Here is a 19,134-nt window from a genome sequence, read left to right on the forward strand (position 1 = left end):
TCTTCCTTACATGTAAGGGTGAAGGAAAAGTGCCCTGCTTGAGCATGGTAGGAGTGCTCCCCCTGATTAAACAGACTCGACTATGGGGGGAAATGTGCTTAGGCATGGTATGGCTAGTGTGAGTCTTTAGGGTCTAGCCTTAAATTTTGAGGGGAAAAAGCCCCGTACATCTACGTTTTAAAGATGGAGAATGAGATATACAGTCATGGACAAAAGTTTTGGCACCCCTAGAATTTTCCAGAACATACACCATCTCTCCCAGAAATTGTTGCAATTACAAATGTTTTTGGTATACACATGTTTAAGTCATTTATACGCATTGGAACAACACAAAAAAGCAGAAGAAAAAAGCCAAAAATTACATAATTTTACGCAAAACTCAAAAAATGGGCCAGACAAAATCATTGGCACCCTTTTAAAACTATGAGTAAATCATTTTATTTCAAGGACTGTGGGATCAGGCTGCAATTAAAGAAAATTTTAAAAAAGGGAAGGGGCCTGCCTACTTTACATATGCACTGTATACAGTGGCAAGAAAAAAAACATCAACTCTCTGAAATTCTCTATTTTCTTGCATTAATCGGTCATCAATGTGATCTGATCTGCATCTGAGTCACAAGTATCGACAAAAACAATGTAATTTAACCTAATACCATACAAACAACTATAATGTTTAAAGTCTTTATTGCCCACAGCCATTAAACATTCACAGTGCTGCTGGGAAAAGTAAGTGAACCCTGGATTTTCCTGTAGACCTGCACAGCGTTCAGGAGGAATTTTGGACCATTCTTCCTTCCAGAACTGCTTCAACTCACCCAGATTCTTAGGCCCCGTCCACACCGAGACAAATTCAGGAGTATACGAAAAGTTTTTTGTCGTATCGGCGTCTCATCCACATGGAAACGGCATTTTGGGAGGCCCTAAACGCTACTTTTTGAAACCGAGTGTGAGCAAATCTGTAAACGCTTACTGTTTCGTCTCCGTACATCTCCGCCAACTGCATCTTTATTGAAACAATAACGTCATACATAGCGTAGCCCTCTTAGGGTGCATGCACTGTGGAACCAAAATAACAATGGCAGATAACAGAGTTGTGTTTGTGCTGCAGAAGCTTTTGAGCTTATTACAGCTTTTACAGTAAAATCTGAAGCTCCTTTATCACCACAGAGAACAGCAGACACCAGATGTTCTTGAATACAACTAGGAGAACATTTAGGGCAATTTTCATAATCTTCTTCTCTCTTTTGGTGCATTTCCGTGGCAGCGTTACAGCGCCACTTAAAGGGTTGGCATATTTACTTCAGCGCTTTCAGTCTTTTTCAGTGGTTCCGTGCTTATGCGGACATTTCCTGAAACAATCCTGTGTTTACGGAAAACTTTTTCAAAATGAAACGCAAACATAGTTTTCGTCTTCATGTGAACAAGGCCTTAGGCTGTCTCTTGAAGTCATTCCCCATCATCTCTATTGGATCAGGTGTGGGCTCTGACTGGGCCACTCCAGAAGGTGGATTGTCTTTTTTTAAGGCCATGCTGTGGTAGATTTACTTCCATGTTTAGGGTTATTGTCCTGCTACATCACCTAGCTTCTTCTGGGCTTCAGCTGGTGGACAGCCCTGACATTGTCCTGTAGAATACCTTGACACTTGGGGATTCATTTTCCCATTGTTGATGGCGAGCGGCCCAGGCCCTGAGGCAGCAACGCAGCCACAAATCCTGATGATCCCTCCACCATATTTCGCTGTGGGGATGATGTTCTCATGTTGATATGCGGTACCCTTTTTATGCCCCAGTTGCATTGTGGAGTGTCAAGGTGCTTCTTGGCAATCTTTAAGCATGCAGTAATGGGTTTATGTGGAAAGCAGCATCTTCCTCCATGGACACTATCCCTGTTCATTCTTCAGCGTATGCTAGACTCATGAACTGGGATGCTGAGCTGTTACTCTAGGGTTCTTTTTCACCTCTCTTAGCAGCTAAATGTGAGTGCAGACTCACAACAACAAATCCTCATGACGTCCCTCTTATGCGAATGTTCCTCTTTATTAATGTCCCAGCGGGATTAACGAGTGAGCAGCAGCGTCCACACTTTAATGATCACTTGTTTCTGTGCTGCACCGCTCTGGCCTTGCAGGACTTTGCCTCTGCTTTAATTCATTGCTTTGGCTTTAGTGTTTTGACGCTATTATCAAAGCAACCTGCTGCCAAACGGCTCATTGAACTTCGAAAGCTCAGTAAAGTGCTTTGTCATCTACTGCAGTACCTGACCAGATCATTGACTGGAGCCTGCTCCAGCTGGCAGCAGACACCGTCGGTATAAATTCACCTATAGACCCATGCATATCGTAAAAAGACTACATTTCTTTTTTTCCCCCTTTTGGAGCTAGAAACAGTGATTCTCCTTCATAAATGTTTTGACAGTGGCAGGATAAAAAGATGCAAACATGCTGGCTTTGGTGTGTCATGATGTGTTCGTTTGGATTTGTCATTTCACCAAGTGTGGGAGACTCAGCTTTCACGAGGCTGCTGGAAGAGAGAGAGAGAAAGAGAGGGAGTAGGATTGGATTGGATTGAGGGGAACTTGAATATTCCTGCTGGCTCTGAAAGGGGGCCACCTAATCCCAAAAACCCCAGTCTGTTTCCTTTGATTTTCTGAGAAACGCCACCATAATCCCATTGAGGGGTTCATGAACATCTGCTCCATGGAGATAAGAGAAGAAACGAGGGAAGGAGGAAAGACAGAGGAGAACAGAGAGAGATGAAGTGAGGAATAATGAGAGAGATCAGGATAACAGGAGAAAAGACTTAACAGAAGATAAAGGCTACACATGGTGCTGGCTGCACTGGAGAGAACAAAAAATAACAAAAACACTTTCAAAAACCATCTGAGGTGTTAAATTGACCTGATTTTAGACGCTGCCTCATGGCTACAGTCATTATTCATCACAGACCTTGAAAGTTGTTTTTCGTCCTCAGTAGGCATCTTATTTTGAAGGATATGGTCCTAAATGTGCAGCCAAAGTCAAAAACAGGAACTCCATTTTTCATATTAAAGGTCATGTCAGTAATGTTCTCCAATCAGAATTATGAATAATTTCGGTCAAATCTGATAAAAACCGGTGCTCTCTGGTCATGTTTGTTTGTTTATTGTGCAGCAGAAATAAAACTCGGATCAGTCCGGACAAAGAACGTCAGCGATTAAAAATTTACAACGATAAATAAATCATAGCCAAGAAGGTATTTCTGGAGTGTTTTCTTTAACGCTTTCTAATTTTGTCATTCAAAACTACAAAACACTAAAGATTTAAAGATTTATTAGGTCTGTATTTTTCTTTAAAATGTCAGAATTTTGTATATTTTCCCAAAAAGAGGTATATTTGAATTTTTAAACCCATTTAGAGTTATTTATTTGGTCAAGTTAACACTCCAAACAACAAGGGTTTACATTATTTTTTATACAGGCAGGATTTCTCTAACTCAGTTGGTAACTTCAAACATAGTGCAAGTGTCTAATGCCAAAAGGCATTCTGGGAAACCCGTGGAGATTCAGGGATGATTGTCAAAAAATATGAGTACAATGACAAAATAATACTTAGAATGACTGAGTACAGTTAACTTAAAAAATGTTTTCAATTTGGATAAACAGAGATGAAACTTAGCACAACTACATTTTTAACAGCCTCCTGTTGTTCAGTCTAACAGTCTAGAAAAGCCCTGAAAGCCAAAAGAAACTGAAAGCCAGTCTGCTGTTTCTTCTCCTCCAGACTCTTGGAAGTTCACTTTCCTTTTTTTCTTTTACTTAGAATACCAAGCTCAGACAGGTAACAGGAGGTGTTTGCCTTCAGGGCTCCTCTTGGGAGATCATACCTGCTCAGCCAAAGTTACATTTTGCAAGAACAGACGTCTGGGGCTCAGAGTGAGAGGGAGAGATTGTCTCTTACAAGCCTGAGTGCAAAGTGTTCCTTTGTTATATTTAAAATGTCATATTTATTTAGGGAAGTTGATGATAGTCTGAGGTAAAAGCCTCTCTGAGAGTCCCTCCTGTACTATACGGCATGCAACCTCTCCCTCTAGTGGTGTAATGTGGGCATTACAACAGGCTGAGTTATTCTGCATGGCATTTGTTTCCACACCAGTTTATGTTTTTTGATTCCTTCACACTGGGACACATAATTGGACTTGGGAAGTGAAAAGCACTTGATCATTAAGGGATCATTTCTTAATCTGAAAAAAAAGCTAAATCTAAAAATCAAAACAGAATCAAAACATAAAATTATCTTGTTTTTTTCTGACATTTATCAAATGTTTTTGTCAAGTACAGTCTCTGCCTTTTTTATCGATTCATGCCTGACTTGTACTGCCATTTTCCTTTCTTCTATTAAATGTTCTTTCTGTTCTATGTTCAGGATTTAGATCGAAGGTCCCTCTTCACTGTGACATCCCAGGGGGTTACTCCCAGCAGCCCTTGCTCTCCGTCTCTCACTCCACTGGCGTCGCAGCACTACCTGCAGCTCCTCCAGCAGCAGCTACAGCAGCAGCAGCAGCACACACAGGTGGCTGTCGCACAGGTGAGGAACAGACACAATCATACACAGCGCAGAGGCCTGAAATATTCATTTGAGCCACATTTACAGTTCCTAGAAAAAGTTTTCAACCCCTTGGATATTTTGCCCTTTTAATGATGTTATAAATCAATCATGGTCAATATAATTTGGCTATTTTGACAAAGAAAAATAACAAAAAATCCTCTTTAATTTAAAAGTGAAAACAGATTTCTACAAAGTAATGTCAATAAGATAAAAAAAAATGTAAGTTGGCTGCATAAATAATCACCTCCTTTAAAGTGACTGACCTAATTCAACAGAGGTCCAGCCACTATGTGCTAGTAGTCTCACAGACAACAAGGCATATAGGAGACTCCATGGTCAAGTGGAAGAAAGTTCTCTGGTCTGATGAGACCAAAATGGAGCTTTTTGGCCACATCACTACAAACACACCATCCCCACTGTGAAGCATGGTGGTGGCAGCATCATGCTGTGGGGATGCCTCTCGGTAAATAACATGGGAATTCACTGGGAAATAGATAAAAACAGTGGCTAAGATTTCTGCTTTCCACACACAAGGATGATGGGAGCATATTGAATATTGGTAATGGCTAATATAAGTTTAAAGGAGGCATATTATGCAAAAATCCTTTTTTCAGGCTTTTCTAACAGAAATATGTGCCCCTGGCCTGTCCACAATCCCCTCAAATATCAGAAAAATCAATTCCTTCCCCTTCTCTTACTCCACCTTTCAGAAAATGTGTGCTGAAACTCAGCGTTTCCCTTCATGATGTCATGTGGGGTGTTAGCCCTGCCCCTAGGTTTGGTTGGCCCTTCCCGCTTAGAAGAAAGTTCCGCCCTCCTCTCCTGATCCTCCTCTGATCCTCAGCTGCCAGCTGAGATGCTGGATTGCTCAGTGGGCCACCCTGGAGACTTTGGTCAAGCTCAGTAACATTTAAAGCCACAGACACAAACGGCTTGTTCTGAGCAGGACTGAAACAGAGGGGTTGTTAGACATGCAAAAATCCTATACTGGAGTGTTTTTAGCAACAAAATTCACAATCATGTTTTGGGGACCTCTGAGACCAATTTAAACTTGTCTTGAAAGGGTAAAATATGTCCCCTTTATAGTTGAACATATCAGAACAATGACATTCTGTTGACTAGTTTTTCACTGCCACCCACTCTGTATTATTATTATTATTAGTTTTCTGTCAGTCAGTAAATTGGTCAGACAATTTGGTATCATTGATGTGATTCACATCCCTCAGTCAATTTTTAAAAACTCCAGCTAATTTCAAACTAATAATCAATGTCCAATACATAAAGCCACAAACCTACCCGCTTTCACCAAATGCCAGCAGCATGTACCAATTATTTTTCCAATTTACTCTGACTCTGAGCTCAATTTCCATCCTGGCTCATGTTGTTGATTTACCTTGTCCAATATGGCATGAATTATTAACAATAGATTTGGCTGCTCTGTTAGTCTTATGCTGATATTTGTCCACTAGGGGGAAGCACCTTCGCAGAAATGGAAGGACAGCCTGTGCGGCCAAACAGAGTACAAGTAGTTTTGTTATTAAAATGCACATTTGTAACAGAGCATCTCATTAGATTCATCAAGTATCCTATTTATAATAACACCTCAGGCTGTGAGTATTTACAAAGAATTGTTTACATTATTAAACATCTTCATCTGTTTTAGAAGACTTGTGCTTAAGAGAGGCATGAATGCATTCAAAATTGCAGGAGAACTGCACACTATTAACAACATGGGCATCACTTTATTGTAGAAATGTTGCTGATATTTTTGTGCAGTTAAGGCAGTGTGCAGGTGATTTTGAGGACAGTTTTGGTAAGAAATGGCCCAGTATTTGGTGTTTAGGACTTCTGCTTTTGTTCCTGTGGTATCAGTATGGTTTCATTTTTCTTAGTGTCAAATCAAAGTTAATAATTCTGACATTGTGACAAGCCTACTTAAAAATGCGGATTAAGACAAGATTATGAATCTGTTTCAGACTTAAGACGTGAAGCAGGAGGTCAAATTGGAAATCCCTCATCCAAACAAACACACCTTGACCTTTGTGCCCGCTCCAGGTGCAGCTCCTGAAGGATCAGATGGCAGCAGAGACGGCGGCCCGCATGGAGGCACAGGCGCGCGTCCACCAGCTGCTTCTGCAGAACAGAGACCTGCTGCAGCACCTGGCCCTGCTAGTGCAGCAGCTGAAAGAGCTGGAGGCCCGCTCCCCAAAAACAACTCAGCCGCAGCAGGAGCCTCTCGCCAACGGACACAGTAAGTAAATGCAGGGGTGACCTGTAGGAACAGTGTAATCCCTCAGACGCACTCCTGTCAGGTCAGCTTCTTTCATGCTCCACAGTTCTTGTCATTGCTTACCCTCTTGTTGACAAGGGGATGGTGTAATCAGTCACGACACAAACTATGATCCCTTTCTGGCCCTCTGCCTAAAAACAGCTTCGTTTGTGTTTGACGGGGCAGAAGCACAGCTGCCAGCATTTGAACTCCTCTCTGTAGGTGAGCACTGGTGCTTTTCCCTTAACGCCACCTGGATGTCCTTTAATTTAGCACTTTGCTTTTATCTCTAACAGAGAGGAGAGACGATGTCGGCCAGGTGCAAGCACAACCAGTTAGACGCTTTCCTTTATTTCTAAAATATCAAAGAAGGCCATGAAAGGCAAATTAATTAATAAGGCAACTCATCTAGATAAAAGGCAAATTAAAGAGCCTCAAAACAGGAAAGAAACAAGACTAGACACGAAGACAAAAATCATCATAAAACAAACCATCCTAATACATTATATTTCAAAGATAACAGTAAGTTAAAATAACTTAAAGGCAAGTAAGTGAAAAATAATTATTTAAAAACGGTAAGCTGCAGTAGACCATAACGTTCAGACAGTTTCAGCAGGCCATAGAAAGCCCTCTTCCCCAGGTGGGGATTAAAGTCCAAACTAGTGTCCAAAATGCTCCAAAGTGTCTGAAAGCATAACAGCAAACAAGTGCAGTGGATGTACACTGCTGTGCAGAACATCAGGCAAGTTTTGGTCATAAAATTGAGGATGCAATAAGGTGTGTAATGGTGTGTAAGCTGCCTGAGCATGGGAAAACAATCTGTTGAAAAAATAAAATCACCTTCATGGAGGAGTAAAGGGTGGATGTTGAGAGTAAGCACAGGCTAGAGTTTTCCCTGGGTGTAGTCAGGTTACCACGAGCCCCTGGTTGTGTTGTGGATGCACCAAGAGCCCAAAAACGTCCCACAGGTGTACCACCAAGGGTATAAGAGCCTGGACAAAAAAAATGCCATCGAGCTTGGCCTTGGCTGCTATCAAGCTTGACCTTGCCTGCCATTGAGCTTGACCTTGCCTGCTATGGGGCTTGACCTTGCCTGCCATCGACCTTGACCTTGCCTGCCATTGAACTTGACCTTGCCTGCTATGGAGCTTGACCTTGCCTGCCATTGAGCTTGGCATTGGTAACTAACAAGCTTGACCCTGTCTGCCATCAAGGTTGACCTTGCCTGCCATCGAGCTTCACCTCGGCTGCCATTGAGCTTGACCTTGCCTGCCATTGAGCTTGACCTTGCCTGCTCAGCCACGCACATGAATCCCCCCCCCCCCTTGCCCCTTAAAACCTAATGACAGGGGTGATCTTCTTTGAGCTTCTGATACATCATCTGGTAGCATTTATGTAACAGGGTGTGATGACAATACCGGTGATTTCTACTAAAAGCTATTTTTTAAGTGATTGTTTAATACCAAAAGGGCCATAATGCATAGAAACAACAGTAATTCTAATATGAAATTGTTAATTTTGAAATCTTGCCACAAGGTTCCAGGGGATGTTAGTGCTTAGAGTACCTTTGATAAATCTCCATTTGAAGGGTCATATAGTTCTTCACTATCTGCCTTAAATTCTAACACAATTTGGGATACCCTTCTTCTAGACATGAATGTGCAAAACATAGGGGAGGGCCTATGTTTTAGGGGCAAGAGGGGCATTGAGATAGAGCCATGATGTGATTCAGAATCTATTCATGATACAGGGAGCTGGTGCCATGAATTGGAAAGGAAACACTTGAGTCACAAATAATGAATCACTAGAATTTAGTGATAAAGAGTCAGGAGGAAGGGACATGACAAAAATGTCTTGGAAGAGTCCTGATTATGCCAAACTTCTTCCATTTGAGAATTAAGGAGGTCACTGTGCTCTTGGGAGTTCCTTTAATCTAATGGCTTGGTTGTTGCTCTGATATCATCGTCAGCTTTGAGGCCTTCTCTAGAGAGGTGTGTGCCTTTCCAAATCATGTCCAGTCAGTTTAGTTTACCACAGGTGGACTCCAGTCAAGGTGGAGGAACGTCTCAGCAAAGATGCAGAGAAATGGGAGGAACCAGAGCTAAATGTTTGCAAAGGGTGTGAATACTTATGTCAATGTAATATTCAGTTTTTTATTTTTAATACATTTGTAAAATTTTCTAAAGTTCTGTTCTCATATTGTCATGATGGGGTACTGAGTGTAGATTAATGGGAATATATATATATATATATATATATATATATATATATATATATATATATTTTTTCTTTTTTGTTTTTTTTTTTTTTCTTTTGACTGGTGCATCAGGCTGCAACATAAGAAAACTGGAAACAGTGAAGGGGTCTGAATGCATATAAATCTCTAAAAAGCTGGTAAAGAAGTACATAGCAAAGCTAACTGGTAAAAAAGAGAGGACGCAGAGTTTGCTGCCCAGGGTTTACAATTCTGGACACCATTAGGCCCACACATACACTTCAACTCAGTTCAGTACAATAGATTTGCAACAAATTCCCCGTTAAAGCTGATTATACATTTATTTCTTGGTAAAAACCCACTGATGGATGTTAATTCAGCTGTATGTGTACTATTGAGGTCAAAGTTACCTGTTCTGTTGTCCTGGATTGACTGGCTTCTAATAATCTCCCACCTCACCCCGCCCTGCTCATATTGGTGCCTCATAATACCCAATACTTACTGTAATACAGTCCAGTAGGTCAAACACGCTTCACTCCAAATCCTCAATAATACACATTCAGTTAAAATCATATCACTCTGACAGTGTGGGCCAAAGCTGAACATCATCACCCTTCATTTATTTATGCTTGTGTTGGGTTAGATTATAAAGGTTCAACGGTACAAAGAGGCTACTGTTGCAGTTGTGTCGACTGCAGAAACGACTAGGATTATTGATCTCACTTTGAAACGATTATTACGATTTAAAAGAAGCTTTGGAATCAAATTGAGGGCCCCACATTGTGTTAATCGCCACGCTCACTCCGCGTAGCACAATATGTGTAATCAACATATTTAACAAAACAATAGTGTCTCTATCCTAAAGCAGTTAGAGATTATGTAATCACTGTGGATTTTAAGCATTCTGTCATTATCTCAGCCTCCCAGACTCAGTAAGAGTTCCTTTGGTGTTAAAAATTTCATACACACAGAGGAGCACACACCTTTCTCCCACAGGAGGGATTTATTTATAGCAGTTAAAAAACATTCAGTCTGCCAGATATCAATGAATAAGCACACAAACACTGAGTCGAGTCTATCTGTCGGTGCGTGCACATACTGAATTTGTTTCCCTGCATATATCTGAAAATAAAACATCATGTTTATGCCTGAATTAATCATGTTAGTCCCTCTGATAGGAAATGCTAATCTTCCTAATCAGACATGGCCAGGCTAAGTGCTGCCACTGGATTCATGCCAGCTGCTTCTTTCTATAATGAGAGTCAGCGCTTAGAGACATTTAAAGAAAAAAGCCAGAGAGGAACCCTTCTCCATAGATGAAATTTACTTTACTCAGGGCCAGGTTCACCAAATGATGGACTTCTGCAGCCGCTAAACCTGTCCAAGTGAATTAATGACACACAAATTATACTAACTGATTTCACATTGACTATTTTGCAACCAAAATTCACAGTGTGCAATTTTGAGTTGGAAAAAAATTCCCAGATACATACTTGATCAACCACAGTTTTAAGTATGAATAGGTGCAGACTGGTCGCACTAACACCACCTGATAAATCAACCAATAGTGGATTTATAAATCAATCATGGTCAACATAATTTGGCTTTTTTATGTAAAACATTACAAAAAAAGTTTCTACAAAGTTAAGAGTGCAGTGAACATGTCTCAAGTGATTGTAGTATAAAGACACCTGTGTCTGGAAGGTCCAGTCCTGGCTACCATTACACCATGAAGACAAAAGAACACTCCAAGCAACTCAGAGAAAAGATTATGAAAAGTGGATGGATACAAAGCATTCCCAAGGCTCTGAACTTGTGACTAGTGAGAGAGGCCACCAAGACACCTATGACTACTCTGAAGGAGTTCCAAGCTTCAGCAGCTGAGATGGGAGAGACTCTGCAGACAACATCTGTTTGCCAGGTTCTTCACCAGTCAGAGCTTTATGGGAGAGTGGCAAAGAAAAAGATACTGTTGAAGAAAACTCAGATTCAGTCTGGACTAGAGTTCACCAAAAGGCATGTGGGAGACTCCATGGTCAAGTGGAAGAAAGTTCTTTGGTCTGATGAGACCAAAATGGAGCTTTTTAGCCATCAGACAAGATGCCAAACACTGACATCACCACAAACCAAGGTTGGCATAGTAAACTAAAATTTAAAAATCATTTTAATTAACTGAAACTAATTAAAAAAATAAAAACTAAGCTTTAACAAAAAACAAAAACTAACTAAACTAACTAAAGCTGTATAGTGCGCTTAAAAAAACGTACTAAAATAAAATAAAAATGGAGACAGAATATCCTTAGATATACCGACTGGCACCGACACACAAGCCTGGGGAGTGTAAAATTGCCTGATCTGATTGGTTAAGACTTCACACAGTGGTAGTTTATGTCTGGAGTTGTATTCAAACATCATCATTAAGTAAATAAAATGATTAGTGAAGAGTAGCCTGTTTTAATATGTTTTTAAAAATGTATGACGCTCACTCAGCCCAGATATCTATCTGTAAAAAACTAAAACTAATAAAATCTAAACTAAAACAAAAGCATATTTGCAAAATAAAAACTAAACTAACAAACCAGCAGTAAAAACTAAAAAAAACTAAACTGAAATCGAACAGAGAAAGTGAAAATGAAATAGAAATAAAAACTAATGAAAAATCCCAAACTACTATAACCTTGTCATAAACACACCATTCCCACTGTGAAGCGCTGTGTGAGCAGCATCATTCTGTGGGGATGCTTCTTGGCAGTCAGCCCTGGTAGACTTGAAAAGGTAGAGGGGGAAATGAATGCAGCAAAATATCGGAAAATCCTCGTGGACAATCTTGAGCAGGCTGCAAGAGAACTAGAAGTTGGGATTAGATTCCCGGCAAGACAATGAGCCAGACAATAGGGAGTAGGAGAATGCAGGAGGAAATCGTGCTACATTTTTTAACTTTTAGCTTTTGCAGTCCATTTTTTGTGAACCAGGCCCTTAACATTAACTTTGTCAAATCTTTCCCTCTTCCAGGTGATCAGCAGTCATCCGGCAGCCCTGTGTCAACATCAGCAAAGTCTCTGTCTCTGAATCTAAAGAATCACTACAACCAGACCCTGGACCAGCTCGTCACCTCCACCCCTGCATGGCCACTCCAAACCTCACCCCTCTCCCCCTCCCAGGTGGACAGCGCCGAGTCCTACCTGAACCTGCTCAACCTGGAGAACAGCAGCAAACCGGACGCTTCAGTCAACGGAGACCTGGACCCCTTTATTCGGGCCAACATGACAGCGGAGAGCAAGGAGGGAACAGGCAATGAGATCATTCCGTTCACGTTGAGGAACTCTGCCAACATGGATGAGAAGTAAGACAGCTGTTTATGTATTTATTACAGGATGAAAAATGTGTAATTAACTTACAAATAACAAACAGACTACTCTTCTTTAATTTTTTTGGATTGTTAGGTTGGAAAATGCACTTTAAGTCAAATTCAAAGTTATTTTCCTTGGCAGATTGCCTCACATAGATGGTGAGGTTAAACAGGTTAAAGGTCGTGTCCGTGTTTTTGCTATGGGGGCGGTGAGTCACAAAGCCGTCCAGAGGATTTATGTAATTTAGTTGAATTTTTAGGACACCATGCAGCTTTTATTTGAAACAGCCCTGTCTTTAGTGCCGTATCTAACTCTTTCTTCATCTACACAGATTACTGCTAAAAATATCGACTGTGCAACAAAAAACAAATGCAAGCTTTATCAGTTTGGTCTCTAATATCACCATCCTCTGTCTGGCATCTGAGGATTAATGGTGATTATCATAAAAATGTAGCATGCAAGATGCACTTTTGAGACCTAGTTTTCCTTTGCAAAATTGGGCTTTGCCCCATATACTGAGAAGGCCAATATACCAGTATAAGATGATGCCACATGCACTGTAATGATTGCAAGAGCAGCTACCACCATGACCCGCTGAACACATGATTTAATGGAAAATATGTCTCCATTCATTGCCTACTGCAAGCAACCTCCTGTGTGCATAACATACAAAAACTAGAAAATCTAGGCTAAAATATAATTATGCTGCTATGTCTGACGGGACGCCCTTGACTCCCCTTGAGTCTTTCTTGGCCTTGGCTCTAGGGTATAGGCAGGGAACCTGGTCCGACCCAGCTCTGGGCTGTGGGCCACATTGGGCGTTGGGTTGATCCAATATCTACTGGGTGTACAGAGTTATCCTTAAATTACTCTGATATGACAGGAAATGAAAGCATGTTCATTCTAAGGAAAGTTCAGATGTTGTTAAAGTAAATTTTTGTATTTCTGTGTGCATAAAGTTTGATGCACTTGCAGTTGTACTTTCAGTTTCAAAAGATTTGATATCCTAATCAGGGTTTGCAGATAAGGATGAAATTATTAGTCCCCCTGTGTTCAACTTATGAACATGGCAATGCTGCGTAGCCAAACCAACAGCATAGCTTCATATCTCATGGACTCACACGGGGTTCCTCTGCCGCTGAACTACTTCACTAATGTCGGTACTCTTTGTAGTACCAGTCAGTTTGTGTTTAGGTTACCAGGCCACACAGCTACACACAGTGACACACACAGCCCATAGCTTTTAGTGTTATTAGCATAGAACAGCTCAGCTCAGCAGAAAACAGTCTCCAGCTAATGAAAGTGTGACTGTAATCATGGGATTACAGAACACAGAGAGAGAAGAGGGTCCGGGGTTAGACAAACAAAGAAAGGATCAGGGTTTGAAAGCAGCAATCACGGAGGCTTAAAAAGAAAGAATGAGATTTTTAGGAGAAACACAGAAACTCCATTAACTTTAACTCGGCCCCAGTGTTTCTGTATTATAAAATAACATTTTAAGAAGCTGTTGAAACACGTGCCCTGGGAGTACAGAGAATAAATGACATCATTTCCTTTGGAATAATTTATAAGGAGTACTTTTCAAGAATGTTTAAGACCTACTTCTCTCCGTCTCAGGATTTATCTGGCGTGCCTTCACTTTTTCCTAAATGTCTGTTATGTAACACAGCTTAGAGATACACCAGCAGCTTATACTTTAAATGCACACATATATGAAGCTACAGCATGTAATGACTTTTTAATGAGCTTTCAAATGAACTTCAATCTCCTTAAAGCCATCACAAAGAGCAGCTGCAGCGTGGTAAAGAAACAACTGACTGTACATGAGATAAAGCAGGAGAAACGCTCCTCTCTCACTCTCTCTTCCATACCCTCTCTCTTAATTTGTCTCTTGTTCTTGCGGCTTTCTCTCACACAAAGCAATTCGCATCAAAATCTCAAAGGAGAGTGCTCTAAAGTTGATTTCAAAACAGACGAGGAGAAAATTAAGAAGCTGGAATTGATGCGGTGCGTGGGTATTTGGCATGCTTGCGGAGGTTTTGTAAGTCTGCTTTTGTTTTGTGCATGCATGTGTTTTTCTGCAGCGTAGATCCATACAGCCAGACTCACATCTTGTGGTTTCGTGCTGTACAGACTCCCAGCCAATCACAGCTCTCGTGCTTCCAAAACCTGAAACTCTACCCAGCTACATGTCCAAATGTTTCCTATTTTTCCTTTTGCATGAGGATGAAGAGGGGGAAATGGAAACACAAAAGGAGGCTCGGTACTTAATATTTCCATTTGAACATTAGTTTCATGTGCGAGTTTGCTGGACGCCAAGCTTTAACCCTTTTTTATCTGTATTATTACATAACAACTCTACAGTTTCCTCTGAACTTCTCTGCTCACTCACATTTTCTATTTTCCTTCCAAAATGGCTTAGAACAATTGATAGAAAATTGAAGTGAACATGTTTAAAGATAAACTGGACCCAGTGAAACTGCCTTCTGGATTAAGGTTGAAGCCAGTTAAGAGAATAAAATATGGCTGTGGTGATCTACAGTGCCTATAAGAAAGTATTCAGCCCCCTTGGGTTTTTTACCCCTTAATTGATTTTTTTATATCAATTTTCCTCCATTCCTCTTTGCAAAACTGCTCAAGCTTTGTCAGGTTGCATGGGGATCAGGCATGAACAGCCCTTCTCAAGTCCAGCCATAAATTCTCTGTTGGATTGAGGTCTGGGCTTTGACTCGGCCACTCCAGAACATTCACCTTGTTGTCTTTAAACCATTTCTGTGTGAATAAATCTTCTCCTTAGCTGTTGTTCTCTTGGAGACTGAATAAGAGTGTCCTCTTCAATTTTCCTTTATTTTGCGGCATACGTTTTTCTCTCTACCTTTACAAGCCTTCCAGGGCAGACTGCCAAGAAGCACCCCCACAGCATGATGCTGCCACCACCATGCTTCACAGTGAAGATGGTGTGTTGGCCTTGATGGCCAAAAAGCTCCATTTTGGTCTCATTAGGCCAAAGAACTTTCTCCCACTCGATCGTGGAGTCTCCCACATGCCTTTTGGTGAACTCTAGCTCAGATTGAATCTGAGTTTTCTTCTACAGTGTCTTTCTCTTTGCCACTCTCCCATGAAGCTTTGACTGGTGAAGAACCCGGCCAAAAGTAGTCATAGGTGTCTTGGTGGCCTCTCTCACTAGTCTCCTTCTTGCACGCTCACTCAGTTTGTGAGGACGGTCTGATCAAGAAAGATTTACACATGTGCCATAATCCTTCCATTTCTTGATGATTAATTTAACTGAACTCTGGGGGGTGTTCAGAGCCTTGGGAATGTTTTTGCATTCATCTCCTGACTTATACTTTTCAATAACCTTTTCTCTGAGTTGCTTAGAGTGTTCTTTTGTCTTCATGGTGTAATGGTAGCCAGGAATCCCGATTAACTTGTGTCAACATGTGGCTCAAAAGAGACGTCAGGAATGTTTGAATAAACAGTGCGATGGAATGTGACAGACCATGTTTTGATCCAAATCCCATACAACAGGATTTCTCCCTGTTCAGCATATGCTTACTATTGCAAAACCAGTTTTGGAGAGGGCTAAAATCAAACTTTAAAGAGTTTTCGGATTAGTGGTTTATTGGAATTGGTCTGGTAAATGACAGTATCGTCAGCATATAGGAGAACATAGCAGTTTGAATGTATTTGTGGAAGATTGTTTATAAAAATGGAAAAAAAGGAAGTGGTTCCATGATTAGAACCTTGTGGAACTTCTGTTTCAAACTGTGAAACTGGACTGAGAGCCACTGGAAACAATACACTTAGATCTGCTATGAAGGTAGGCACAAAACCAAAAGAGAGTGATTCAATCTGGACCAAAATGGTGGAGTCTATCATGGAGTACATATTAATCTAGAACAGTGGGTCTCAAATGGTGTGGCAGGGCAAACTAGTGTGCCTTGAGGCAAGTCTAGATGTGCCTTGGGAACTTGTACAACCACATGTTATCACTACGAATTTATGGCAAGTAGCCTACTGTAACCAGGCCTGCCCACAGATCTGGCTAGAAAAAACCCAGAGAATGGGCCCTCCACAGTTGTGATTTACTGATGATATCAGTGTATGTGAGTTGGATCAGTAGCATTGGTGCTAGCGTCCTGGCTAACAGTTACCTCATTTAGAGCTGAAAACCATGGCAAGCTAATTTTGGGTTGATTGAATTTGATCTTTTGACAGCTTAAACCATTTTGCTGCTTTTTTGCATTTTTGCCACTCCTATTTACCACTTTCGACCAATTTTTGCCACTTTTTCTGGCACATTTTGCCTCATTTAACCTATTTTTGCAACCTTTTTACAATTTTTCGGCAAATTTTGCTATCGTTTGGCTATTTTTACTCCTTCTTAATCACTTTTAACCCATTCTTACCTCTTTATTGCAACTTCAACCCTTTTGTGCCACTTTTCTGCCACTTGTGATCTATTTTGTCATCTTTTTGACACTTTCAACCCATTTTTGCCACATTTTTGACAAATTTCACCCACTTTTGCCTTGTTTGACCACTTTTTTTTGCCAAATCTTGCCCTTTTTGTCTCACCTTTTAACCATTTTTTACCATCGTTTAACAACATTTAAGCCTTTTAGACCACTTGTCACCCTAGGAGTGCCATAATAATTTGGACAATCATGTGGTATTACTAAACTATACAACAAAACTGAGCATATAGTGTAAGTCCAGGCAGGCCAGGGTGTCACTGAAGTTTCACTCAAGCCCTGATCAGCTGACTACCAGCTGATTCGTGCCAAGCTTTCTATTGGCTAAATGCACCGCTGCTATATTTATGTTGCTCTGGCTGACTACTCTTTCTCTGCAAACTTCTTTTACAATCCTCCTCCACCCCAGCTCCTCTATTATGCTACATCTGACTTATATCATGTCATTCTGTTGTCACTGATGCCTGCTCTGGCTTTTTTGCTGCTTTTCTCCCAGCCTCAGGCTTTCCTTGCACAGGTAGGGCAGGAACATGTGCTGCCCCTGCTAGTTGCTTTCCATGAAGGCTCATGGAAGGGCAGGAAGATCTCAGAAAACCCACACTGCCAAATATAAATAATGGCAATAAAATGCTTAATAATAGCAGATATGTAACCCTCTGCCTAATAAATGCATTTATATGATAGCTTTGTTTATGACAATGACAAAATGAGCAGAATAAAACACAGCCTGTAATTTCTGTGACATATATTCCTGCAGTGAAAATGTTGCCTTATTTCTAACCTTATATTTAACAACCCCAATGGGTCTGGAAAATGTTTATCAAACCTTAAAACCACTATTTGCCACTATTTTGACACTTTCAACAAGTTCATGCCAATTTTAACCCATTGTTTGGCCACTTCTTTTTAACCAATTTTTGCCAATTTCTGACTTTGTTATGCCACTTTTGCCCAATTTTACCATCTCCATGATCCCCCAGTTGGCTGCGCCACCTTTTAGGCCACCTTTACTGTAGCATTATTTGAAAGGGTATTTTGTATTGATTTAAATATGGTGTGCCTTGAGATTTTGCCTTAACTTCAGGTGTGCCTTGGGAAAAAAAAATTTGAAAACCACTGATCTAGACTAACAAATATCTTGGTGAGATAAATAAAAAGTGCACCTGGGATCAGAATCAAGAGATGAAAACATGTCTTTAGTGACTTTTAGAAGAGTTGTTCTAGTAGAAAAGTTAAAGACGGAAACCAACCAGGACTTTTTTATGTGTTCTTTCAGTGGAACGCTCCCCTTGGTGCCCCTTTTTTATTGGCTGTTGTTTGCCTCCTTTCCTTCATGACATCATCTTTCCATAAATGGTTATCGTAAAACTTAATGCCTGCTTTATAAACAAACGGCTTATAAACATAATGAGAGTCAGGGTATTTCTGCTCTGACCTTCCAGTATTTGGAACGGCAGTGTAATAAAGCTAATGAGACTTCGCTTTATATAATAACCTCAATGAAGTATTGGAAAAATCAGGTAAAGAGAGCTTTATGCCGTTATTTCCAAACTCCTTTGCATTACCTTTCCTGCAGTCTCACTCTTTATCCGCTCCCCCCCCACAGCAAGGCAAAGTTTATTGCCTCCATTTGCTTTTGTTTTCTGGATTTCCCCAGCGAATCAATGTTTACAGCCTGAGTGGCTTTATTTTATGTCCTGCAGACTAGCAGACAGATACTCCCTTACCATCTTTTCACACCGTCTAGTCTTGCCTCGCCTCCTCCTCTCCTCCTTTTCATCATCCAGCCTCAGCTGACCTCCTCCCAGGTCTAGTTCTGGTCATGCAGAACAATAGCATCTATTTATCTCACATTATCAGAGTGTTCCTGCTTTAAATCACACCGGCATTATCATCCAACGTGGATTAGAGCCATATGTGCTGTAAAGAATGGAGTAGTGTATGATCAGTGCGTATGCTATGTTGGCGTAGTACCACTTTATCTAACCATGCAGTGAGTCACACTTTAAACAACAAACAGAAGAAGGAAAGCAGCACCACAACAGCGTGTAATTGAAGGCTTGACATGGTGAGCCAAACATGCAGTATGTTTTTACAACCCTTTGACTCATTAACATCTTCATGACGCATAAAAAACAAGTCACCAGCCAAGCTAGCTGTTGTTAGCTTGTAGTGTGCATGCTCACGATAACAGTGCTTACAATGATTTCTAACATTTGCTTAGAGTGCAGCGCAGCTCAGT

General features: G+C 40.8%; 1 protein-coding gene across 2 annotated transcripts in view; it reads left to right on the forward strand.

Annotated features, from left to right (window-relative positions):
• The window catches only part of si:dkey-34e4.1 (carboxyl-terminal PDZ ligand of neuronal nitric oxide synthase protein), a 96,526-nt gene that overhangs the window by 60,037 nt on the left and 17,355 nt on the right, over positions 1-19,134 (forward strand). For both annotated transcript variants that reach the window (XM_041810186.1, XM_041810187.1), the window contains exons 8-10: positions 4,401-4,562; positions 6,639-6,834; positions 12,080-12,410. In XM_041810186.1, coding sequence (XP_041666120.1) covers positions 4,401-4,562; positions 6,639-6,834; positions 12,080-12,410 — 689 coding nt within the window. The remainder of the gene's footprint in view (positions 1-4,400; positions 4,563-6,638; positions 6,835-12,079; positions 12,411-19,134) is intronic.

This window comes from Cheilinus undulatus, linkage group 17, assembly GCF_018320785.1.
Source record: "Cheilinus undulatus linkage group 17, ASM1832078v1, whole genome shotgun sequence".
NCBI classification, from domain to species: Eukaryota; Metazoa; Chordata; class Actinopteri; order Labriformes; family Labridae; genus Cheilinus; species Cheilinus undulatus.